The sequence below is a fragment of the Mercenaria mercenaria genome, chromosome 8 (genome assembly GCF_021730395.1).
Source record: "Mercenaria mercenaria strain notata chromosome 8, MADL_Memer_1, whole genome shotgun sequence".
Lineage (NCBI taxonomy): Eukaryota > Metazoa > Mollusca > Bivalvia > Venerida > Veneridae > Mercenaria > Mercenaria mercenaria.
This window is the reverse complement of record NC_069368.1, coordinates 49,478,718-49,506,235: the sequence shown is the minus strand read 5'-3', so window position 1 is coordinate 49,506,235 and position 27,518 is coordinate 49,478,718. Positions and strand designations below refer to the sequence as shown.

Here is a 27,518-nt window from a genome sequence, read left to right as displayed (position 1 = left end):
GTAAGTTGTATTTGTTTTAGGGAAAACGTAATCTTATTATATTTGCTTTATAGAATTCTTTATATTCTAAAAAATGTCATTTTTAAAAAAAAACCCAAACATAACCAACTGAGTTATCTAGCATGGAAAATGTTTGCAAACAGACAGTCTTATCTGTTAGTTGTATTTTCTTGACGACTAGCATCATCATATTATATTTTATTCTTTCATATTCAAAAAGTAACAATACCTTTTTAAAGACCCACTACAAAAGAACTGTAATTTGTTTGTGTCTCCAGGGTGGTGATACATAATTTGCATGAACAAATTGAGAAATATGAGTATCTGATTACAAATTGGCAGTGGCATATATTAGGTCAAAACAGTGTGTTTAATGTCAAAACATTTTATTGAACTAATTTTGCAGTGTGAACAGTACTTGTATTTAGTCAAGTATAGACCACACTATATTTCTTTAATGTAATGTAGTTGTTTATCTATATTATTAAAACTATACTGAAAGAAATTGATTGGATAACTTAGTAGATGAAGCTGTGAAAACACACTATTGACCACCTGTCCTGTATCATATGATTTTCATGAAGTTTATGTGGGGGAAAAGTAGGTCACTAAGTTGCGGTGCATCTTTAAACTTTAATTTTCCATATAATTGTATTTAAGAAATATACATTGTGTCAGGAATAAACATAACATGGCAGTGGACTACAGGTTGGAATTATGTATATATACATGTAGTAAATACAAAATTTTAACAAAACATCGTTCATTCATCTTTATGTGACTAGACCAGTATCATAATTATATTATTTGCCAGAAATTTGGTATCAGTTTTTTTGTTTACATATGGCAGGGAATAGTCTAATCGTTGAATTATTTGATGCAATTCATAAAATATTTTCAACCGCACCATTCGTCACTTGCCTAAATTTGGAATGAATAATCTGCTTATCAAGTTATTGACATTATATGGGATATTTCAGACGCAGGACGGAGGACCTGATGACCCTATAAAATTGTTTTAATTATTTCCGCCATCATTCTTGATAGCCATAATCCTTGCTGAAAATATTGCAATCAGTACTAATTGGGATTTCCTTGTCAACAGAGATTGAACCGAGTTTACTCATTGAACTTGCTTCTCGAGAACAACAAGTTTCTGCTAACACTTGTATGATTAGTGTAATGTAAGACAGGATGTTGTTGTCAGCTAACTTTTTGTTTAGAATACAGATGACATCACAGCTAAAATTGATCAACCACTTTAAATTGAAAGAGGCACTAGTACCGTTTTTATTATAAAGCTACGAATTCTCTGTCTTAAGACAGCATGGATTTTACTAAAGAATACATAAACACTGAATTCAAGTTCCCTCGGATTTGGAAAATTATTCAGTCAGAAATGATGAAGTGATGGCGTCTCCACGTCACATACGCCGAAAATTTACCGCTTCAAAATCCAAATTTCTCTAAAACAAGCAAATTCGATGAATTGGTATCCCCCACCGAAAGGGTTTGTGGTGAGGAATGGCAAAAATATATCCGGCAAATAGTTAAGGATGTTACTAAGAAACAAATAATTTCATAAGTCAAAATCAATTTAACAGAAAAAGAACGTTTTAAATGTATATAATAAATGTATGTTATGTTGATCCTGACTAATTAAATTATTTTTTATTATATTAATGGAATATGTTTACTGTAATAAGCTAAACTTTTAGAATTAAATGGAGTTATTTTAAATGTGAGCTTGAAGTGTAACAAAAATGAAAGATTGTCTTCGTGTAGTTTACAATCAAGTAAGATATCTTGAACATGGCTGGCGGCGGGATGGGTGTGGATGTTGAAGGTTTGAACATTTAAAAAAAAAAAGGAATGGAAAAATGGGGGACGGGTTGGGGGAGTAGCGAGGTGGGGGAACAGTACAACTGTTGATAAATATTCATGGAAGGTTTGAAATAAATTTAAAATAAGGAATTGTGGGGCGGGGGGTTGGGGGAGGGGATTTGACCAAGGCAAGATGGTAACCAGGTGTGGGTAAACAACTTCACATGTTTATAATAAATGGCCATGGAAAAGAATGAAAGAAGTTTAATGAAAATCTACCAATATGGCTCCGGACGTGGAATTTCCATTAAATCAAGGGCAATAACTCTAAGGATAACTGACCAATTAAAAAAAACTGACGTCATCGAAGTATGTTGGTTCATATTTATTTCAAGTTTCAAAAAATTCTACCTGCTTGTTACTAAGAAGTGGCTGCAGACGTGGATGTTTCATTAAATCAAGGGCAATAAGTCTAAGGGAAATTGACCAATAAAAAACAACAAAAAAAAAAAGACCTGACGAGCATCATCGCAGTATGTTGGTTCATGTTTATTTTAAGTTTTATGAAATTCAAGTCTACCCGGTAGTCACTGAGAAATGGCTGCGGAAGGACGCAAGGACGCACACACGAACGGACAACGCCATTTCAATACCCCCCTCCCGATTTCATTGGCGAGGGATACTCATAGTCAATTTTGGCTGATATATCACTAGAAATAGGTGTATGTATATAATAAAAGACTCATTAAAACAGTACATGGATTTTGCTACCGTGGATTTTGCAAATCGCTTTGTGGTATACAGGCCTGAAACAATCCACTCGAGCCAAAAACAACATTTCATAATAAAGATACTGCTATGATAATCCTATTTTACATTCTTCTTGCTTAAGTACTGTGATTTTTGTGTAAAATCACGGCAGGCAAAGCGAATGCTACTCATAGTTTTCTCATCTAGAACGTATTGTCTTGAGGCTGCTAAATCATTTCAGAATGACTGACAGTATAAGGCCAAAATTCCCATTTCATGCACACCGAACTAAAGTGTTTTGCATTTATAAATGCCGACAAAGCTGATTTGGCACCAAATGTCAGATTACCCTCGTGCTGTTAAAGATAACTAAAGATTCATGCATTAGTTAGTTAATTTCTCGCGCTACTACTAGAAAGAAAGTATTTTGATTCGTATTAATGATACGGTATACAAGAAGAATAATCTACCATGGTTTGTAGATTGTATACATGCGACTGCACACCGGGACAGGTTATAATATTCATCCCTTATATCCATCCACTTTTTTAAAATATTAAGACAATCATGAACTTTCACATATCATATCTGAAAGGACTTTGATAAGTCGCCATCCTGAGCTGTTCATTATTTTTGATAGGCTCAAAGATTCTGATCATGATAGAACAATACCTAAAATTGAAATTTTTCAAGAAAACACATAAAAAGACTATATCGCGAAGTATAAGTATCTTATTACAAATCAGCAATAGTTAAACACTTTCATGTGAAAAAATATGTAAAGCCTTGTCATGAAACCACAGTTACTGTAATAAAAGTTATGGTTTCAAGGCTTCAACTTCTGTTTTATCCGCCATTTGTGTATCAAGCAGGATACCGCTTTGTGTAATTAAGAGCGGCGTAAAAGAACTTGATAATATACAGTCTAATGTGAAAACTTTAAATGCAACACGAGTTCGTGCAGTGTAAAATAGAACGATTCATTAAAACCTCGCGCCGTCTAATGTGTATTGAAACCGTTTTGTGTAACTTGGAGCGGCTTATGAAATTTATTCCATGTTGCCCAATGTGAATCCGTTTAACGAAACATGTGTACGTGCATTGTAAAATGAAACGATTCATTACAACTTGACGTCATATAATGCATCCTGAAACCGTATTGTGTAATTTGGAGCGATGTATAGAAAACTTAGTTTCACGAAGCTGCCGAAATCGTTCGACACATCGTTAGTATATGCAAGTCGGCAAAACGTTGAAAATATTAACCTGAGCTTTTTTTTATATATTACCTTGATCGGGGGGGGGGGGGGGGGGTGTCTTACGTAGATGTCTTAACCCAATCAGGATCAGTGAAAATTATAGCAGGAAATATTAAAGAAAATCCTGTTATGGATTTGGTGACAGTAGGGGTTTCAGAACGAGGACAGTCACTGCAGTATGATACATGATATTCATTCATTTCATTATTTATTTTTGATGATTACTGTGGAAGACATCACTTTGTTTGTTTGTACATAATGTTATCTATAGTCGACACCGAAGACTTTAGAGCGTTTAAATGATAGGAAGACAATATATAGCCAGGTAGCCTAACATGTATACCTACCAAATAAATATCTTAGATGTTATGCTTAAACAGATAAGAGTATGTCACGAATGAGAAACCTGTTTGTTTTTAATAGAAAACAGCTGAGTGGAATTGAGACTCCTTCACTTTCTTTTGAATGCCATGTTCGCTTTATTTTATTGTACAAGACCTATGTAAAAGAATATTTATCAGCTATATTCTTATATGTGCTCGTAATACACACTGATGTGCTCATAATATAAACCGTTGGATTTGATTTAAATATCAATTTGCCCATCTAGCTTCCTCATAAAATAGTTTTATTCAAATTAGAAAACTGAACCTTCTTCTTTCGAACTAAATTTTAGTGGATTTAAAGAGATGAGAGAGATTCATTAATACCCAGACAAAATAATGTTGTTTTCGGTGACTTTGATGCATAACATCGAGATTCTTCTACTGTTATTTGATACAATTGTAGAGATAAAAACATGAAAGGGAAGTTCTCAAGAACAATATCACTATTTAAAAGAATAAATTATTGAGTTATATGACATTTAAAGACAAAAAGGCAAGATTCATAGCGCCCTTGAAATAAATTTATTTGTGTTACATGTACTGGCACATTATTTACTGGCATAGGAAATAACGCCTATTGTGGAGGTAATACATGATATTATATCTCTAGTTGTATTTAAACCTTCATGGGTCAGTCACACTATACCGTATGGCATTAATTAACGCCCAACATATAGGAAAATTGCGGCAGAAAGTATCCGGTGACGAAAAGCATCCCATGCAGCTGCTTAATGCTCTCGCGGTCGGTGTACGGGGCGCATAAAACGCACATGACCGCTAGATCAACGCACATGCACAGGACGAACAACGTTCAATTAATGAACATCACCGTACTAGTAACGGACTTGTACCGCGTAAAACGCAAACGCAACGCATGAGGAACTGACAAAACGTTCTTCGAATGACGAATGTATTGTCAGTTATCGTCCGTTGAACATACATTGTACGTTACATCCGTTGCTTGTCCGTAGTAGTCCGGCCGTGAATCATGTCCGCCGGACAAGAACGGAAGCGAACCAGACAAGTGCAGAAAAATGAACGCACGCGTACATCTAACGGACAATTTTGTCCGATGGTGTACGTTCCAAACTTTGAACTAGCTCAAAACTTTCCACCGGATGGAACGAACATCGCCGGACAAGGAGCGTAGGCGCCGCATAAGAAACAGAAAAGAAACGCATGCGAACGGACACGAACGGATTGAAAATTTTGTTATACGTTGGTCGTCCGTTACCTCTATGCGGTGTAGTGTGACTGACCCATAAGTCCTATGCTCACAGTGTAAATGGTGGCTTACTAGCTACTAAAGAAGCTATTCTTCTAGACTTATTTGATAATACTTGGCTTACCTTTGTCCATATAGTTTCAATATTACCGTTTTAAGTATGTACTTGGCATAAAACGCAATGCAATTTAACGTGAGCATATACTCAAGTATAACATTACTTTTCAGAAATATCCAAGGCAATCCGCTGGTGTGCAATTGTAGTGCCTGGTGGATAAAACAGGCTGTGAAGAACAAATTGCTGAATGGTAGCAAAAACACAATATGTCAAAATGGAAGACCTATTGGTGAAACGGATATAGCAGAATGTGGTAAGTACATTACTTTGTGTTATTCTTTTATATACGTCATCGAAGCATTTGTTAACCTAATTTCGTTTCTAAGAAGCACTAGTTGATATCAATTAAGTAAGAAACTACATTATCTTAAAAGCAAACGATGACCGAATCCAGAAATCTTGACTTCTATGGGAAGTGTTCAACAATCGTGCCGATTTATTCATTCTAGATTTTCCGAGGCAAACATATTGAGGTTCGTATCGTCTGAAACACGTACATTAACCCATACCCTACTAAAATTCTATAATGAACAGTGCATATCATGATCGGACTGTACGGGTGATCTACACTGGGTCACAAAGACAGACTCAATCGTGTCAAGCATGATAAGGGTTAAAATCGTGCAACAGCAATCGATATCAATATCCATGAAAAGACATCAGTCCAAACTGAGATGTATTGTTCGTGACAAAACCTGTTATAAAAGGTTGTTTTTGGTCTGCCATTATAACGAAGACGTTTTGTCATAAAAATATTCTACTAATCTTTTCCTTTTGAAACAGACTTCGTTTATAATTTTACAACACACTCCTTTCAGATTACAGGCACAATTTACATGCTGACTTTTAAAAATCATGTATTAATGTAGACTTACGCCGTATGAGCTTCTAACGCTTCAATTGTGTCATCTATTCTTACCTTAACTAGTATTTCATTACTTTACTTAGACTGTAGTTTACCAAGACGGACTTTGATTCCTCTATACCATGAAAAAAGGAAAACTATAATGCTTAATGAACTTAGATATATTGAAAATATATTACTGTGCTCGAGGAAAAGGAATAACGTGTTTTCGAATGTCTTCAAAACATAAATTTCAATCTGAACCAGTGCAAATTGATAGCTTCATACTTGTATGCTCTGATTAATTCTTACAAGAATAAGTCCTTAAAATAAAACTGGATTCGGAAGAAAGCATCCTTTCAAGGAATTTATGCCAAACAGATGAATTTCTTGTCTCAAAGGAAATTACTGTTTTTCTTTTAGCTATCTTCTCTTCGCTCGTATGTCTACACGTTCAAAAGTTATTTACATAAAACAGTTCGAATCAAAAGTAAATATGCATTAAAATGATGAAAAATACAGACAGAAAACTAAATAAGACAAACGGATTTAGAATTGAAACATGTAATTTAATAAAGTTGTAAAATTGCCTTTTTACACTTTTATATTGCAAAATTACGCAGAAGTGTACACTATATCTTGTAATGTGATGAACCATTAAAAACGTTCAGTATTATTCGTATGTATATGCAATTACTCAATGTTTGTTTGTACGTTCTCCAGACATTGATCGCGTAGCTAAATAGGAATTGCCTCTACTGTAAGAAATAAAACTAAAAAGGCGCTTAAACAGATGAAAAAGCACAATTGTTATACACCATATTATTTTGCTAGAGTCTCAAATTTTCAAATCGTAAAATGAGAGAAACAATCGCAAAAGCGAGATACCGTGCGATATGGACGCAGTAGTGTTTGAAACATACATGTATCATTTTGCTGAACATTAGTTCAGGGAAACTTATGTTCAGATGTTATTTTCATTTATAAGCCATTTTAGTTTTTGGTAAGAATGTACCTCTACATATATTAAACGGAGTAATACACGTTGTTCTAGAAATATTCCGACCCATCTCGAGAGGTCGATACTACGATAGGATTGTTGTTTTAAATTTAAAACAACAAAAAAGACAGAAGCGATGCTATTTTACTTGCTTGATGTATTGAACAAAATGCAATTGCGTGCAAACTGCGAATTAGTGTCGTGTTTTAGTTAGAAAGAAATTTCATTTTTGTAACTCTCGAATCCTTCATCGTTGACTTGTTTTATAATTATGTTTTAGAGTTTGTCGACTTGACTTTTTTATTTTCTGATGAAGACATCATGAATTTTATACAATTTTTTTTAAACATTTGTTACAATAAAACGAATTTAAAAGTTTAGAATATCTTTCCGAAGCTCCTATCAAATTTCTACATGATATCAGTGAAGACGAGCTTCGGAAAGATATTCTAAACTGTAAAAAACCTGCTTTTTTATTTGAACGAAAAAAAAAACAAACTGTATTTTAACAACAACAAAAAACCCCCAAATCTGACTAGATAAGAAAAGGATTTACAGAGATAAACATATCAAATCCAATACATAAACACAAATAGATTTAAACTGAATAAAAACGGTTGGCCAATCAGAGCAGGCGGAACAAACGAGATCTATATTTGAATTTAAAGGGAGAAAAAGTTTAGTCTCACTAATTACCGGTTTAAATTAAACAATTCGCCTACATTGCAATAGCATTGGCAAGCTGAGAACCAGCTATTGCAATATATAAACCCAAAGAGACTCTTTCTAAATGAAAGTTGTTTCTAGTTGGTGTAACTGCTCGATGATATACTTGTATTATGAACTAACAAATATTTCCGTCTAGTTTATGTTGAACATAACAAACGGGCTGCAGACTAACTTTTACAAAAAGCTAAACTTGTGATCAGTTTAAGGTACTGCCAATCCTCAAAAACTCATGCATGATTTAAGGTTTAAGAGTATATCATCAAAACACAGAAATATTTAATAAATCAGCAATCTACCGGACCATTACATATTCTTTCGTACTGTCTCGTACGTTGGATATATTTGAAATATTCTGAAAAAGTTGTCCCACTTTAAAAATGAATTCTATTTGTAAAGCAATAGAAATAAACAATTGTTGAAAACTATGTATTCATGTAGTTATATGAAATTTCAGAACTGAGACATTTTTGCAAATGCACCAAAACGACGATATGTTTTTTGAAAAAGGCGCTAAACTATCCGATATGTGACCCTTTATGCAGGTCTTAATATATATATATAAGGAAATTAATAACTGTTCTGTAGAGTAATATATATATATGTTTTATATGCTATTAAATTTTCACGTGAAACAACCATTTCCTTCTATGATTTGGTGTTGTTTAAATTGTTTTTCAAAATGTAAGTCTAAGCGTTAATATCAGCCTGTGCGCTTCTCATTCGTTCGAAATTGAGGTTATTGTGCCTCAGATAAGACAAGAAATGTCTTTAAAAAGGAATTCGGCGTAGGTGGGCATTTGATGTATTGAAGATATTTGATTGCAGTAAAAATAAAGCGTTGTTTACGTGAAAATGCAATGCTTCTACACTTTACAAAATAGTGTAAATATATCTATGCAATTCTAAAGTAACACTGCATTTTTGATACTTTTTGAGATATACACCAGCAAATAGACTGCATTTTGTAATTCAGTCACATCAAACACCTACATTTCTACTCCATATTACATATATAAATACCTACTACCTAGAGTAATACTTGCTCTTCTCCGATGAACGTCATTAGAGACGACAGTATATGTTGTATCTAATAATAGTATGTAAAATTCTTTTGTATTTGTGAAACATTATATTAATTTCAGTCGATAAAAGTTTGCATGTATTTATTGCCGTCCAGTCACAATGCTTTTACTGGTTGAAGAATTATAAAATTACAATTTAAATTGGCTCTTTAAGTAAGTCAAAAGTTTGCTTAGCCAGCTTCACTGAAAAAAAAAGGAAATTAGTGGCTTCATTAGATAAATTTCGGTAAACAAATAAAGAAGATCAAATACATCTGCTACACGTGGTTTTTTAATCTCCAAAGCTCCGTGACCATTTACATTACGGTCGGGCAAGACATCTGGGTGGAACTGCCGACATTTCGTGAGCCAGCTGGATGGCTTCCTCGCATGAAAAATTTAACGCCCTGAGTTACGCTTGAGCTCACATCGGTGACGGCAAGTGATTTGAAGTCAGCGACCTCTATCCCGGCCATAGACGCCCCTTTTCATTCAAAGAATTTCATTTTAGAATACATTCAGAAATGTATATGATTACAATTCTATTTGAATATCACTATTTCATAGCTTCTTCACATCATTTTAAAAATTTTCCGCATCGTTTTATCGCGCCATCGCATCGTTCAGTGTACAGTATCTTTGCATCATATGTTTTGTCGCCCTCACCAATCTTTAGAAAAATTAACAAAACAGCGCTGTCTCTACTGAAACACTGTATCTGTATCTGTATCTATAATAAGAATATGCAAAGCTGCATTTGTCATACATCAAAGTTATGCACAGTGTCTCATATTTTATATATGCATAGACTAGTAAATGATTATGTAGAATATTATAGATCAACGCTGTTCGTGTCGTATGCAAACAAATGATCGAAAGTACGGAAAAACATGGCGTCGATTTCTTCGATTCAACCCGTTTCGAAGGATTTGTCCGCAAGGTAAATCGGTTTTGTCTTCACTTTGTATCAAATGCAATTGTTCTACAAAAGATAGTCGAACTTGCCCTTTCCATGTACCTATGCATTTTGCCTTTGTTTGTTAATGATGTCCTGACAAATGAAAAGAATGTGACCTAAAATGCACTTTTACGTTGGATAAGAGTCAAGGGAAATTTCATTTTCCATCTTTTTCTCAGTAATAAGCTAATCTTTCCACTAGAAATCTTACTTGCTTATTATATGTTTTTTTTTCTAATCGTAAGGGTTGATCAAGTCAAAGAAAGCGAACGTTTCGACGTATTGGGGGAGATATTAGGAACTGATAGGTAGGACGGAGTTTTCTCAGACAGATAAATGATCGGATGTACAGATAAAATACTCCGATGCCTTTATTTCGACTGAATATTGCTTCTTAGATATGCATGATAATGCATCAAGAACTCAAGTGCCTTATTATTTTTTTATATTTTTTTTACAGGTCTTACATTCTGTCACATGTTAATTTATGCATGTTAAACGTTGTTTTTGTTCTAGCTTATTGATCTCGATTTTAAGTTCTACATTATGATACTATTTGGCGGCGACCAATTGATTGCGGTAATCATTTCTGCCAAGTTATTTAAGAACATGACCATCCTTGCCAAGTTACAGTCCAGACAAGGAAACTACATAGTTTGTCTATGTCCCCAAGTGTATATTGTTCTTTTAGGTATAACATTGACAGACTTTTATTGAGGCAACCATGTGCATTATTTAAGATTTCAATCATGCTGAGCTACATACCGGCAAGGAAAATGCCCTTTGAGAAGGACGGCGTTTGCGCACGACATCCGTCTCAGAGGTGAAAATTCACGCTAAGAAAGAAAATGCTCTAGTATCAAAGTTTGCTGAATTCTAGTCACCTTTGACTTTAGTAGCATGGGTTTGCACATGGAACTCACTCATTGAGTTAATTTTGCAAATAAACAAGATTCACGATGCATGTCAAGTTATGGGACTGGAATATTAATGACTTTGACTCGACTGTGACATGACCTTGAGAGAGAACTGGGTTTGCGCACGCCACTTTCTACTGAATTACATTCTGCCAATATGACATAATGTTTAATGTAAATATTCCAACAAAGCCGGATCGAATCACGCAGGACAGAATCTGCAGCAGGACTACACGACAGCCCGTGACGATTTCTCGCTTTCAAGGCACGACAAAATTGCAGAGTTGATGTTTTTACTGAAACTAACATTGATCCACTATCACAAACATGGATCAGACAGCTTAGTATGTTTCTCTGACAGACACATGGCCGAAGTCAACAAATAAATAAGCAGGAATTATACCGTGTCAATTCTTGTTTGCGAGAGGATTAAAGCTGCAGGTTTAGGTGCACGTACAGGAGCTGTTTTCAGAAATAAAATGGACGTTTTGAGCATGTTTCGCTTTTTAATTTTCATGTTACATTATGTGCTATATACAAGAAAATATATGTTCAACAATCCGCTTACCTTCTTAATATTTAAATCTTCCTGTCCTCAATCATCTTGGCTAGTTCAAGTCATTTCAGGGTATTTTGAATTACTGTTGCTGTAATTCAGTTCTACTTGTAGACGTATGTCTATGGAAACTAACTTTAAAGTGACTTCGGAATGTTTTGGCAATTTATGTTCATGTACTTATACCATTGTGATATAATTACTTCGCATGTGCACTCTGAACAATGATTTTATTCAGCGACAAATCACAAAATGAGATATATTATTTCTTGAATAAAAAGAAGAATATAATGCACACTGTAATTTGTTTTCGTGACGCTTAAACCATTATTCTATATAATACAACAAACAAATCTTTTGAAGAGAGCAGTTCTTTGTTTGAACGGCAACAATTTGCAGTGTGTATAGCTGGAAAAACATGGAAATGTAATAACCTACTGCTTGATGTGCACAAATAGTCCAAACTTACAAAATAAATGTTTTCTAAGTTTTTGTCGTTGTATTTGTTGTCATTAGCTGTAAAACGTGGAGTTGCCCGCATGTTAGACTAGTCTGAAATATATATCATGTTATTTGAATTATCAGATGTACTTACATTAGATCGTATTTTTGTTACTTAAGTAATATACTGTAACTTGTAATGAAAGATAAGTAATGTTTGCCTTGTTTACTCATTTAAGTTCTTTGAAGTCCGAATGGTTCATTGATTAAAATATTGCACACATATATAACTCAACTTTGATTTGAGTGATAGCAATATAGCAAGTATGCCTAAGTCCTTTAAACGTTTTGAGCACTTATCCACAGTGCCAGCACTTTGGTTGCTTCAAATGAGCCGTGCCATGAGAAAACCAACATAGTGGGTGTGCGACCAGCATGGATCCAGACCAGCCTGCGCATCCGCGCAGTCTGGTCAGGATCCATGCTGTTCGCTAACAGTTTCTCCAATTCCAATAGGCTTTAAAAGCGAACAGCATGGATCCTGACCAGACTGCGCGGATGCGCAGGCTGGTCTGGATCCATGCTGGTCGCAAACCCACTATGTTGGTTTTCTCATGGCACGGCTCATATGATAATGGTCACAGCTAATATCGTTTTGGAAATCGTTAGATGCCTGACAAATGAATAAATAAATTGAATGCACGGCCGTAATTACTTCACATTAATACGGATAACAGGGATTTTTCTCAAGCTTCTTCTTTGTGTCTTTCTTTTTAGATGCTTATAGAAACTGTCAGCAGGAACTATGTGTATGAACTATCACTGTTGCGCGAAGGATAGAAAACAGACATGTTTGTTTTGCTGAAATATACATTTTCAGAAAACAACGAGAACTGTATATTGTGGGAACAAAATTTAAATTGAGCTTATGCTTTCGTAGACAACCACAACACATACATACATACATACATACATACATACAAGGTTTGCAGTGGTAACTGACCCTTTCCTTTTGACGCTATCCCAACCTGTCCCATATCTGGAAACCGTATTTGTATCCTGTTGAAAGTTATAGTATGTTTATTTATATACCAGCTGTTAAAACTCTGTAACTCGTTTGTTTTGATGAAATTATCCCCCCTATCACATGTAAAATTTCCACAAGTTGGCATTTCTTTTAATATTTCTGAAATCTATATTTGTGTTTGAATGAAACAACACACAAATAAGAGCTAGTAATGTAAGTTTTTGAAATTAAGTTTAAAGATTTGCTTTTTTATGGCTTAAAAAGGCATGAAGTGTTTTTATTGTCTTATCTTAACCATTTTACACCTGTCAATTTCTCGTAACTGACTCACGTTCATACTTGTTCATCATGATGAACAAAACTTATATTTTCACATTAAACTGGTACTTTTCTGAACCCATTTAATGAAAATGAGGAGCTCTTGAAAAATAACACTTTTCCTGGAAAATGTGTCGAAATATATTTTTCAACAAAAAATAAACTACATTGAATTTCTTCTTCCCTGTTTTTCACTGCTTCACGACATCCATTAAGATTTCAAGCAAATGGGTTTAATCTTCTACAGTCTGCGAAAAAATAACTTGTTCTGTGTGGCAAAAAATTCCCTGTCTTTTTAATCTAAGTGTCGTGTAAAGTACATTTGAGATTGGGCTGCGGATATTTATGACTATATGATCTCATACATTTGGAAATATCAACAATCATTCCGTGTTAAAAGTGATTGATGAAAGTTTAATCAAGTAATGAAAATATTTAAAACATTACCATTAATTCATTTGCACTATTTATGTTTACTGAACACTTTAAACATGTTACATTTTCACTGGCTGGATACAATTTCAAAATGGAACAAAAATTCTAATATGCTTGTCTCTGTTAAAACTCTCTTAGGCTAGAATGACGTCACGTTAACGTGCGATGAGGTCAAAGTTTTTTTTTGCGACCAAGAAAGAGCGCTTCTATATTTTATTTAGTGTTTGGAATTAATGGCATATTAGAATCGAAATAATTTATAGCACAAGCGTGCTTTAACACTATTTATACACTCGGGTGGTAATACGTCGTTCAAATAATTTCACTCGAGCTGCGCCCTCGTGAAATTATTACGCCCGACGTATAACCACCCATCGTGCATAAACAGGGTTAAAGCTCTCTTTTGCTATAAATTATTTCTTAAATAAAACTTCTATTTCTAACAGAGATCTATAACGGTGCAATGGATGTGTTTGTTCCTTAAAATGCACGCTTTACAATATATATAAAAAAGTTAAAAAAAAAAGAAGAAAATGTTTCTAAAATATGACTGACAACCTTTGAGTAAATTTTACAAAGAAAAAAGAGGGACATAGAAATGGTCTGCGTCCGTCCATCTTTCCGTGATTCCATCCGTCCGTACATTCATTTCATGATGTTGAAATGCTTTGGTTCAAGTTTTCAAAATATTAAGATCTCGTGTCGAAGCATGACCCAGTCCCTTATTTTCAAGGTCAAGGTCTCGTTAACTGGGTCTGTATCTCAGTAGAGGGTAGTTATTTTGGTCCGTACAATATTTCTTTTTTGTACGGATGGGTATTTAAGTAACTTGGCACAATCACCATAACAAAACGATTTGTGGACCCATAGCTTGGAGGGCAAGGTCACGCGCTAAGATATACGAGAGTTTTGATTTTTGTAACATGGATGAATATGGGTTAATATATTCACAATTAAAGGACGATGTTTCACATGCAATACCTATACTCCTATCTCAAGGTCAAGGTCTCAGACACTCTTGTTTACTTTCGTTTTTGTTGGTACATGCAATTAATTCTTTTTGTGTGAAAATGTAGAGTACAAGATTTTTTCATGAACAATTTAACCAATTTTACCATTAATTCATGATACAGCTTTTACATCGCAAAATGCCTATTTCGATGAATCTCCTGTTCCAAAAAGAGTTTGAGAAACGCCTACATTGTAAAATAAAAGTCTTTACTTATGTTTATGAACATACCTGTTATTTAACAAAAATGCAGAAAATTTGAGAGCAAAAATGTAAACGTGTCATTACGCATAATGTTTATTAGAGCGGGCTGTGAATTTTGTATGATAATATTTCAAGTATCACAAAAGAAACCACCTTTCCGTATCACACTTAATGCAAAGTAATAAGTGAATATAAAAATGTTCAAAATATTTGGAAACAAATTGCAGCAATATATGTAATACTTGTACTGCTGGGCATAAAGCTAAATAAATCATTGATAGGTAGCGCAGCAATATGGTTGCAAGGATTTAGGTAACGTTACACGTTTCAGCTTTCGAAAATTTATAGTTTAAAAGACAATCCTTAGCACAAAATAAATGTTGTCATACATTTCATTTATTTATCATTTGCTTCCCTTTAATATGATAAAAGAGGCAGTTAATGTTTGTGCCCCCCCCCCCACCTCTCCGGTAAGATGTAGGAGGGGGTGGGGGTGGGGGGGGGGGCAGGGTTTTGAGGGTTCGTGCGTTATATGGCGTTCAAAACTAAGTTATTTGACTTTTCTGAACGCGTTATATTTTAAGAAAAAAAAAATCATTTAGAAAAAAAAAATAAAATAGTTCCGTACGTGGCGTAGGTCCTGAGTCTCTGAGAGATCCATTAATACGGGTTTCCTTTTTTCGAACTTTTAACGCCGGAAACAGATAATGAATATTTAAGAAAAAAACCTGTATTCTGGTTCAGTTATTTGGAATGGTTTCTCTCAGTTGTTTTAGAAAACATTCAAAATAATTATGATTGTTCACTATAGAGCAAATCATTTTATACGTCCTTGAAATGCCACCTACGTTAGCGGACAGTCTGTTTTTTCCGACATCCAGCTATTGCCATTGAATTAGCCTGAGAAAATTGACATTTAGTCTGATAAATGAGAAGAGTATTTAACAAGAGAAAATTTATTAGTTGTGTAAAAGATTAGCTTCTTCTGCTTGTGTCGATGAAAGTGACTATTCATGGAATTAATAGCAAATTGACATGCTTAAACGTGTGTCCTCGTTAAATGTTTCAGAATCTGTTATCATTATGAACAATAAAATCTACGATAAAATTTCCTGAAACCGCGTTTTGGTGCTGCGTTAGATCAATTTTCAACTAGTATTTATTAACACTTTTTAAGGAAAATGTTAATCAAACTGTTTTTGCTCGTAATAAAATGATTGCGAATTTCCTGCTATTTAACAAGGTTAACTGTTCTTGAAAAAAAATCAGTGTTCAAATGTATGTCTTCTGTACATTTAGTATATTCTTCAGATCTTTTTTTCCGATGTGTGTTGTTTTGGTTCTGATGTTGTGTAGAGTTTTACTGTCCGCTTAGTAATTTCTAAAGAGATAACTTGCACCTTTAATTCGTTTCAGCCACATATCAGTACAATCATGCCGGAAAATAAGAGAAATGAGCGGTGCCACGAGAAAACCAACATAGTGGGTTTGCGAACAGCATGGATCCAGACCAGCCTGCGCATACGCGCAGTCTGGTCAGGATCCATGCTGTTCGCTAACAGTTTCTCCAATTCCAATATGCTTTAAAAGCGAACAGCATGGATCCTGACCAGACTGCGCGGATGCGCAGGCTGGTCTGGATCCATGCTTGTCGCAAACCCACTATGTTGGTTTTCTCATGGCACGGCTCAAATTACTTTTTTAATGATCATCCTTGATACTGGAGAACAATAGCAAATTTTAAATATACATCAAACGGACATAAACATGTAATCTGCAATTCTGTCACATTAAAAAAAATAAATTTACTTTGTTGGTCTCAAATTAGACGGAAGTTTACGAAAACAAACGGAAATCACTGCAATTATTTGATAAAAATCAATTTGGTGAAGTATAACATAAAAATAGTAGGAAAAAGTGCGATAGAAACGAAAATCAATTTAATTTAGTTTTTGTTGAGCCTGAAAGCGGTATTACATTATGCTTCGAGTATATTCAGCAAAACAGCGTCAATAATTATTGCGTACCTGTAGATTTAAGCTAAGCGTTTCGAAGATCTTGATAATTGTCAAACACGAATGACTTTTTAGCAGTGACTGTACCTTTATTTTGTTACAGATTGATTCACATGATGTATTTCATTGATTTTTGAACGTGTTTAGTGTAATCTGCCCTCACAGAAAGCAACGTAAAATAGCCTTCATTAGATTCTATAGTTTCAGTGTTTCCCGTTGTTTTCAAACAAAAAGGGCTGGACTTACACATCATTTTTGTTGCATCATAAATGATTAATTAAAATAGCAATGTTATGTCAATAAGAGCCCTCCGTAATGGATTTTAGCATGCCTATTACTTAAGCATAACAGTACACGAACACTATCGATACATGTTATGATGTCCTCTGAATAAGTTATAGCTTTATCGTGGAGTGTGCACAGATTACGATCTTCCACAAACCAGGATAGATTCTTCACATGAAGTCTGTTATATTTTCTGAATAGAGTTTCGGACCAACAGTGTTAATTAAAGTGAATCTAAGACTCAAAAACCGACCTGTATGACCCCTTAAAAGATTATAAAACTTTTACTGAACAAAGCGGCTAAAACCTTTGCGGTATTGTTGGCAATCATAAGGCCTCCGGATAAAAATCAGAGTATCTTGAAAACATGTCAGAAAAAGTCTCTGGAATATGAAATTATAAACGGATATCATATTAAATTATTTTCATTGCTTTACTGCATACTAAGCCTTTTTGAGAGCTCCTGTATATATTGAACATATTTAACGAGTGGTGTTTTTATACTAAATACGGAAGACTAAATCACAAAGTTTATCACAATTACTTGCAAATGAAAAGTTATTCATTTGGTTGTATACAAAATTAAGTAAATTCAATCCTTCTATATATGATTGTGCCGTTGGTAAAAGACATAATAGGAGACAACAACGCTAAAGAATCTATAATGATTGTTTTACTTCGTAATTGAATAAATCCATGCATGTCTATGATTATCTTATACCGATACACTGTCATACGCACATTACCGCATTGAAAGAAAATGCTCGATTCAATACCGTAACAAAGCCCAAAATAGGGACGAACAAAAAATTAAATTGCTAATGTCTTGCTGATGTTGATGTTTCGTAACTAATTTTGTCGTAGAGAAACAGTTGGAAGTGTTGAAAGCACAAACAAACTAGTTGTGGCTGTCCTGTCCAGAATGGGCCTTAACACTCGACAAAGTCCGGCTAATATGCGCAGGTCCATTTTATATTTATGAAGTACAACCCAGTTCCGTTTAAATTTAATAGAAATTGTAGGAGGTGAGTGCACACTTACTTAAATATTTCAAAATCTGAAAAAGAGAAATAACTCCAAAAACGGTTGTTATTGGACAAAAAGCCCCTACAAACTGCACATGTCAACTCCATATTGATTTTTATACCATCTTCAATTTCAAGAAATGAGAAGTCTCAGAGGTAAAATTTGCATCTAAACAGTTCATGGAAAGTCCAAAGGGCCATATCTCCAGGAGAATAATATGCTTACGTCCCCTTTATGTTGATGATGTGCACCGAGATGTTTATAAACTGCATATACGATCTTATTTGTTTCCTAGTTTATTACAATTTTTTGGTCGGGCACAAACTGACCTATATTCTCTAAAACAAGTGTTCAGCCAGTACGTGTTCAAAGCACTAGATTTTTTAATTGATGTAAATGCTATCGGAAAGCCACGTTGAAGGACTTGTAGATCTATTTCAATCTTTTGAGAAATAAGTGTTTCTTATACCATTACTGACAGGACAAACGGCTTTTTCCAGAAAAGGTGGTTAATCAAAATGTACTTTTCTTAACTTCAGTATGCATAATGACATTAAAAGTAATGACTTTACAAAGTAATTTGCAAATTAAACTAAAGCATGTTTTTTCCAGACATTATGTATCTGTGTCCATATTCCTTGAAACATTTCTTTTCTTTCGATTCTCCCAATGTGCTCCTTTGCATGTAGACCAATGCTGCAAACACCCGTGAAACTTTTGAAGAGCATCTGAAAAGAAAATTAATAGCCATTGTTAAAATGGGGAATCCGTGGCTGGTTAGGGTTGCTGAGTTAAAATCACTTGCTCCTCACCGATGTGGGTTCGGGCCTCACCCAAGGCGTTGAATTCTTCATGTGAGGAAGGCATCCAGCTGGCTTACGGAAGGTCGGTGGTTCAACCCGGGTGCCCGCTCTTGATGTAATAATGCACGATGGGGAACCTGGGGTCTTCCTCCATCATAAAAGCTGGAAATTCGCCAAATGACCTACACTTGTGTCGGTGCGTCGTTAAACCCAACAAAAACAAAAACAAAACAAAAGCATCGTTACAATAGTATGACTCTTTCAGGTATCGTATGCTCATTAAAACTAAAACTTCTAGATGAAAATAGAAAAAAACGTTTTATCTTACAAATAAGACATTATCAGTCTTACAGATGTCTACTGATTAAATAAAATATGACTTGAAGAGTGCTAAACCAGTACCTCAAAAATAATTAATACGTCAAGTACTTTATTGTCAACCTGTGAAACAGTTAAAATATTTTCAACATATGATATATACTTAACAAGTTTTCAAACTCCACACCAAGCGTTTAGGTTTTTATCTGATAAAAATGGCAGATTTAAATGAATATTGGACACAATGCTTAATGATTATCTTATGTTTAATAATCGAACGTAAATTCATTGAGCCGTGACGGTTTCAAAGAGTTGACAATTGAATCAAAAGTCACATATCATTAAGGTAATATGCGCCACCTAACGAAAGTCAACGGACCGTTATGAAATTTTGCCGAATCAATATTGACGATATTTCCGATTGACTGGTATTTTTTTCATTTTTCTGTTATTCTCCATTTTGCTGCTGTAAATCATCAAACATGGCCACTAACGTCATTTTTTCAGCAGAGCGCAAAATGACGTACTTGACTGGTTTTTCGAGTATCGTTTTTATATACAACTAAAAAACGGCAAAAATTCTTTATTTTCAAGTTTATATTAAAATTATCTTTCCAGTGATTTATAATTTGTCATGTTTATTTCAACGTCACATCAGAGGCAAACGATTTATGAACGCAAAATACGTAAAACTGACGTTGAGTTTCACCCGAAATTTCGCGTAAAAACGCCTATATCTTAAAACTTGTGAAATAGTTTTTTGAATAATTTTCAACAGAAGTACAAAATTTCAATTGCTATCGATTCCTTAAAAGAAAAATGGGGGTCACGATTTAGATTTCGTCTATTTACCGTGCGCTTCCCCTACCCCCAGTAAAAATACGACGTTTTCAATACTTATTTCGTAAATATTCATTAATTTCAAATTCAGTTTCTTCTATGTTGGGAGGTTATAATGACTAATATCAGTTTCGCTGTTTGGATATAATGAAATGATATCACAATAATGATAAAATGAAGACGGTTTTTTGTTTATTTAAATTTTTTCAATACAGATGATGTTTTCTAGAAATTTTTCTTCACATGCAAAACAGACTATGCTTTATTACATGAAATTTGCCTAAGTGCCTGTGCCTTTGATTAGTTTTTCGAGATGGTGCAGTAATGATTCATCTTAACATAAAAAACAGTTTATATAAATTTAGATTACGCATACAGTACTCTAATGAGGAGAGAAACGGATTTGTCCAAGAAGTTTATTTAGGGTGTTAAGAATCACATGTACCTTCAAGACGTTCACACTGCAAAGTTTCACTCGTGGTACTTTTGATTAATGTCGAGTACTTTAACAAAATACTTGTTTTGTTTATATATCCCGGTAAACAAATGTTACAAACAAAACCGAGGATAGTTTCCGCCTGATATCAGAAGACGCAGGTTCATACATGTGCTATATATCCCGACAAAATTATAAACGTCTGCTGGAAATTAAGCAGTAAATCGAATAAATGCTCACAAAACGTGAGCACGGCTTTATATATTACCCTATTTTATAATTTAATTTTATACTACAGTCATGTTTTACAAAGTCTTCATTTTATTTTCTGTTCACATTTGCTTAATTAAACTAACTACCATGCGCATGTTTTCAATGCCTTTAAAATGAGACATTTAAAATTGTGGTATCTGTTTGGTTTGGACCTACGTCTCCTGATATCAGACGCAAACTTTCATCGGTGTAGTCAGTCTAGATGACGATCTTAACATTTGAGCCAAGCCATGAGAAAACCAACCAAGTGCGTTTGCGACCAGCATGGACCCAGACCAGCCTGCGCATCCACGCATTCTGGTCATGGTTCATGCTGTTCGCTAACAGTTTCTCTGATTGCAATAGACTTTGAAAGCGAACAGCATGGATCCTGACCTGGCTGCGCGGATGCGCATGCTGGTCGCAAAGCCACTATGTTGGTTTTCTCATGGCGCGGCTCATTTATGTTTTGACGTTTAAGTGACAGATATTGAACAGTCACTGTAGTAGTAGCATGAATGACAAAGCAACTAAAATATAAAAAAGAATGTGTAAGAACAAAGAATTAGTCTTTATGTTTCCAAACTGCACTTTTAGCCCCGATAATCTATTGCTTTAATAGAACCTATGGAAAAACTGCACTCATTTATCGAAATAACTACATTTTTATTAAGACCGCACCGTCTTCTGCGTTTTCTTATAAACCATTTCATCTTGTTTACCTCACACGAACCGGCCAACTGAACTTCCGGCGGAGAAGTTCGAACTTTTACCTGTTTCCTCTCCAGATAACGGTTCGTGCACACAAGTCACGTGCAGTATTATTTTCTAGAACGGTTTCTTCTGTCCCTATCATGCGTTGGACAGAATACCAAAGTAAGATAAAAATACACTGACATGGAAATATCCAGTACTGGCATAAAGCATACTTGCGTGAACATAAATTTAAAACGAAGTCTTAGATGAACACCAAAATATCCGGTAATAGAATCTCTTTAAGATTGACTACAAACATTTTGCTTAGAACTTTAACATTTGATGTGCTTCACTTTTCTGCTAAGGTTTTAGCGTTTTGACAAATATTTTAATTTTATTAAATTTAAACAAAGTTTGCTTAAGAATTGAAGCTGCAACTACAAATAAAAATCAGCGTATTCTAGGTGAATACAACTTTCGGCTAAAATGCACTTTACCGATATGTATATCCTGTTTCAATAAAAATGACTCTTTGTGTTTCTGTGTCATGTATAGGAGAGCAATTTCCTGAAATCATTCATTTATTTCAATATTTTCATTTAATCATATCTTCTTTTTATCATTACTGGAAATTAATAGCATTATATCCACCAACAGAAACAGAAACGGAATTAAAATTTATGAAAATTTACGAAATAAGTATAAAAACGTTGTTATTTTTACTTGGGGTAGGGGTAGCGCCACGGTAAATAGAGCGAAATCTAAAACGGTGACCCCCATTTTTCTTTTACGGAAACGATAGCGATTGCAATTTTGCACGCTTGCTCAAATTTATTCAAAAAACTATCTGGCAGTTTCTGAAATATAGGCGTCTTCACGCAAAATTTTGGGTGAAGCTCGACGTCAGTTTTGCGTGTTTTGCGTTCATAAATCGTTTGCCTCTGATGTGACGTTGAAATAAACATGACAAATTATATATCATTGGAGAGATAATTTTAATATAAACTTGAAAATAAAGAATTTTTGCCGTATTTTAGTTGTATATAAAAACGATAATCGAAAAACTAGTCAAGTACGTCATTTTGCGCTCTGCTGAAAAAATGACGTTAGTGGTCATGTTTGAAGATTTACAGCAGCAAAATGGAGAATAACAGAAAAATGAAAAAAATACCAGTCAATCGGAAATATCGTCAATTTTGATTCGGCAAAATTTCATAACGGTCCGTTGACTTTCGTTAGGTGGCGCATATTACCTTAAGTGATGAAATTCAAATGATTATTATATTATATAAATTCTGTTTTATTTTTCAATATTGTCAGTTTGAACGTGTAAATTTCATATCAGATATGTGATTTATTACTCTTCTCTGCAGAACTTGTGTATGCTTCTGTATATCTATGTAATATCCATATTCATGCGCCAATTGTCCAGTTGACGTCTTGTAAAATATTCATAAAAAACACTTAAGCACCGTCGAAATATTTTGTAAGAGTTTAGTGGTGGCTTCTTAAATTCATAGTCATTTCGGTCATTCCAGTCTTAAATAAAAAGAATATTTTGTCAAGGTCAGTCATACGTTATCTGACATCAAATTGACGTCTCAATGGCGTCCAGAAAACTGAGAAAACCATTTAACAGTGCAAGAAATGTCGACAGAAACTCCTGAAACACTGAAGAAATACGAGATTTATTTGACTTGTCTTTAGAATGTCATATATAATAATTCATTAGCAAAGATTTAAACAGCTTGGTAGACAATGTTTTATGGTATCCATAGAAATAGATGACAAACATCTACAGTTTACATGCTTCAGTTAAAAGTACGTGACTGATATCTTTGGAAAATCATCCTTTGTTCTACTGTACAAGGATGGGTCGTGTTTTGTTTTTCCACCGTATCATCCTGTAACATAAAACAGAGACAGACATACACATTTATCTATAAATAAATAGCTACAATTTCTCTTCAAAAATAATTTGCTGATACTGGATATTAAAAACAATTTTGAGAAATATATAAATCTATAATGAATAATGATAGCTTGTTTTATAAATCTTTATTGTCATATACTACCAAATACTAACAACTAACGCTATAAAGATTTAAATGGCCAATTAAGTTTTGTGTGCGGTTATTCTATAAATAGCGTACAAGGTCCTTTGTTTTCTTGTCTGCATCCGAAATAAGTATTGTACAGTCAAAAACTATAAATACAAAATTTACATTACCTTTGACATTTTTATGTTGAATGAAGTTTAAATTGTATATTTACTGCACGTAGACCTGTTGATATACACATTTAGTAGAAAAAACATCTTGCATGACATGCAATGTAAGAAATGATTATTACCCCTTTCATTTTGATTCAGAGCGACTTTGGTCACCTTTTAGTGCATGACAAGTGTCTCCCTGTCCATCTCCATCAGAGATGTTCCTTCTACTTCTATACAGATTTGGCATGGAGAACATGCCTTTTTTGTCAAATAGTATTTTTAAATAAAATACTGACATTTGTGTTTTATATTGTCTGTTGCCATTTTTCATTCTTGCTAAATGAGAAATACGCCGAGCACCAATTCTGACCAATTGTTTTGATCAATGAAATAACATGTCCACTTTGCTTTAAACTTTTCATCTAAATCCGGTTTGGTGCATTTCCAGAGATTCACGCATTCCATTTTTATCCAGGAAAATGCATTTAATTTAAACTTTAGCCATAACCCGGCATTTCCTTTCCAAATCTTGAAATTCAGACTGACTTGAAATATATTCATATGCATATGTATCGCATGTAATTTCCGGCAATCAGCGTAGAAACTAGAAAGTATCCAAAAAAACATTAATTTTCCGTACAGTGATGTACATGATGACACAAAAAGGTCGTATATCGCCGAGAACATGATGTATCGCATATATGATCTTTTTGTGTCGATTCGCCGTAAAATCCAACTTAATGTACATCATGTTAACCTAAACAGAAAATTTACATTTTTTGATCACTTCCTGTTTCTACGCTGAGTGCCGTTTACATATTCCATAAGGCCTTGTTCTGAAACCTGATCACACACACAAGCACAAAATGTATGAAGAAAGTGATTTATTTTTCATTTTAGACAGTGAATTACTTTGTGACAGAAAACATTTATGAAATAATGACACAACTTACCTTTTTGTGCATTATCTTTTTAAAGAAATTAAGGACTTTTGCTGCAAATACGCATGCGCAGAAAATTAATAATAGAATTAAATAAGAACAAATTCAAATTGTCTAAAGTGATCGACATGGACACGCTTTGAAACTTATTTGAAAATTAATTGTTTTTTCGAAAAAAAGTATATTCTTCTAGCGTGTAGTTGTTGTCGATTTTATAAAAATGGCCTCCAAAAAGTTTTTTTTCGTCGACCAGCCTTTCAGGTAAAAAACATTTATTTTTCAAAGTAATTATATACTTTAAAAAAAGAGCTGAATCCGGTTTGGTGCATTTCCAGAGATTCACGCATTCCATTTTTATCCAGGAAAATGCATTTAATTTAAACTTTAGCCATAACCCGGCATTTCCTTTCCAAATCTTGAAATTCAGACTGACTTGAAATATATTCATATGCATATGTATCGCATGTAATTTCCGGCAATCAGCGTAGAAACTAGAAAGTATCCAAAAAAAAACATTAATTTTCTGTACAGTGATGTACATGATGACACAAAAAGGTCGTATATCGCCGAGAACATGATGTATCGCATATATGATCTTTTTGTGTCGATTCGCCGTAAAATCCAACTTAATGTACAACAAGTTAACCTAAACAGAAAGTTTTTTCCTGTTTCTACGCTGAGTGCCGTTTACATATTCCATAAGGCCTTGTTCTGAAACCTGATCACACACGCACAAGAACAAAATGTATGAAGAAAGTGATTTATTTTTCATTTTAGACAGTGAATTACTTTGTGACAGAAAACATTTATGAAATAATGACACAACTTACCTTTTTGTGCATTATCTTTGTAAAGAAATTAAGGACTTTTGCTGCAAATACGCATGCGCAGAAAATTAGTAATAGAATTAAATAAGAACAAATTCAAATTGTCTAAAGTGATCGACATGGACACGCTTTGAAACTTATTTGAAAATTAATTGTTCTTTCGAAAAAAAGTATATTCTTCTAGCGTGTAGTAGTTGTCGATTTTATAAAAATGGCCTCCAAAAAGTTTTTTTTTCATCGACCAGCCTTTCAGGTAAAAAACAGTTATTTTTCAAAGTAATTATATACTTTAAAAAAAGAGCTGAATTATTTTCAAGATGGGGGAGGATTAGTAGGGGTGATAGGGTTTTCTTCTATTAAAATTGAAATTTTCGCACCGAGTGTATGAAGTCGCTATTTCAAATCACTTTCTCCTCACCAGTGTGGGTTCCAGCCTCACTCAGGCCGTTGAATTCTTCAAGTGATGAATAAAGTGTTTTAATTGAACCATCTGACATATTTCAATTTGTTGAACTGACTCAACTACATACTTGTTTTATATTACACAAAAATCACTCTTTCACATAAAATTAGTATCTTTCTAAACCCGTTAAATAGAAATGAAGAGCTCTTGAAACATAGCACCTTTTTCCTGGAAAATGTGTCATAATATTTTTTCTGAAGAGGAAATGATAAAACACCTTCTTTTTTCCTGTTTTTCTTTGCATTAATTAAGATTTCATGCAAATTGGGCTAATTTTCTTCAGTATGCGAAGAAATAACTCGTTCTGATTCCTGATTCCTCTGGTTTGAAATTTAATTGTCGTCTAAATTAATTTTGGAAGTGGGCAGCGGATATTTAATATTACATGATCCTACATTTGGAAACAACAACAGTCATACCGTGTTTAAAATGAATAATTGGAGTTTGATCACGTAATGGATTTGTTTGAAACTTTAACATTAAATTTTGTCCATTTGCACTATTTATGTTTACAATGCACTTAAAGTATGCTAAATCTTCACTGGAGGTAATTCATTTAAAACATATGTACTCTCATTTAATTAAAGGCATGTAACATTTTATATATTTAGGCAATAACTTTATTTTGTACGGATGGGTATTTATTAATAAGAAACATGACACAGTTACCACAACGAAATGAAATGATATGTGTGTGGCAACGTTAAATGTCGCAACGCCGCTAAATGTCGCAACCACCGTTAAATGTCGCAAGGCTGACGTTAAATGTCGGTACCACCGCTAAATGTCGCAAAATCGTCTCCCGATAAATGTCGCACCTTTAACGTTAAATGTCGCAAACATTTACCCACCGTTATATGTCGCAACACCGACGCTAAATGTCGCAATTCCTGTTTGACACTATAATTATCATTTCCTTGTGTATATTTACTTTTTTGGGGGAAGAAAATTAGCAGGTTTATGTAATACAAATAATTATCCTAATGATAAGTGCTGTTACGTATAAAACAAGAGGGCCTTGTTGGCCCTATATCGCTCACCTGAGTTCCACACCTTGCTTGAACAGTCACGCAAGAAAAATATTTGTGAAAATACTTTGTAATAGGGCCAGTATTTTAGGACAGAAATATTCTGAGGTTTCTTGTAACTAAATACGATTTTGGTAATAGTGTTGTATGTTTTTTGGGGTTGGGTATGGGTGGGGAACGGGGTGAATAACGACACGGAAATCTAAGACACAAACACACAGCACCAAGACAATTAATAGAAAATATAAATATTTACATGTTTGAAGGGGTGGGGGTGGAGGGAGAGGGGGTTATGTGTGGGTAGGCGGAAAA

The 27,518-nt window shown here is 34.1% G+C and overlaps 1 protein-coding gene across 1 annotated transcript in view; it reads left to right on the top strand.

Annotated features, from left to right (window-relative positions):
• Window positions 1-5,207: 5,207 nt before the first annotated feature.
• The window catches only part of LOC123565360 (BDNF/NT-3 growth factors receptor-like), a 62,339-nt gene continuing 40,028 nt past the window's right edge, over window positions 5,208-27,518 (top strand). Inside the window, exons 1-2 of the mRNA XM_053549143.1 lie at window positions 5,208-5,365; window positions 5,673-5,815. Coding sequence (XP_053405118.1) covers window positions 5,208-5,365; window positions 5,673-5,815 — 301 coding nt within the window. The remainder of the gene's footprint in view (window positions 5,366-5,672; window positions 5,816-27,518) is intronic.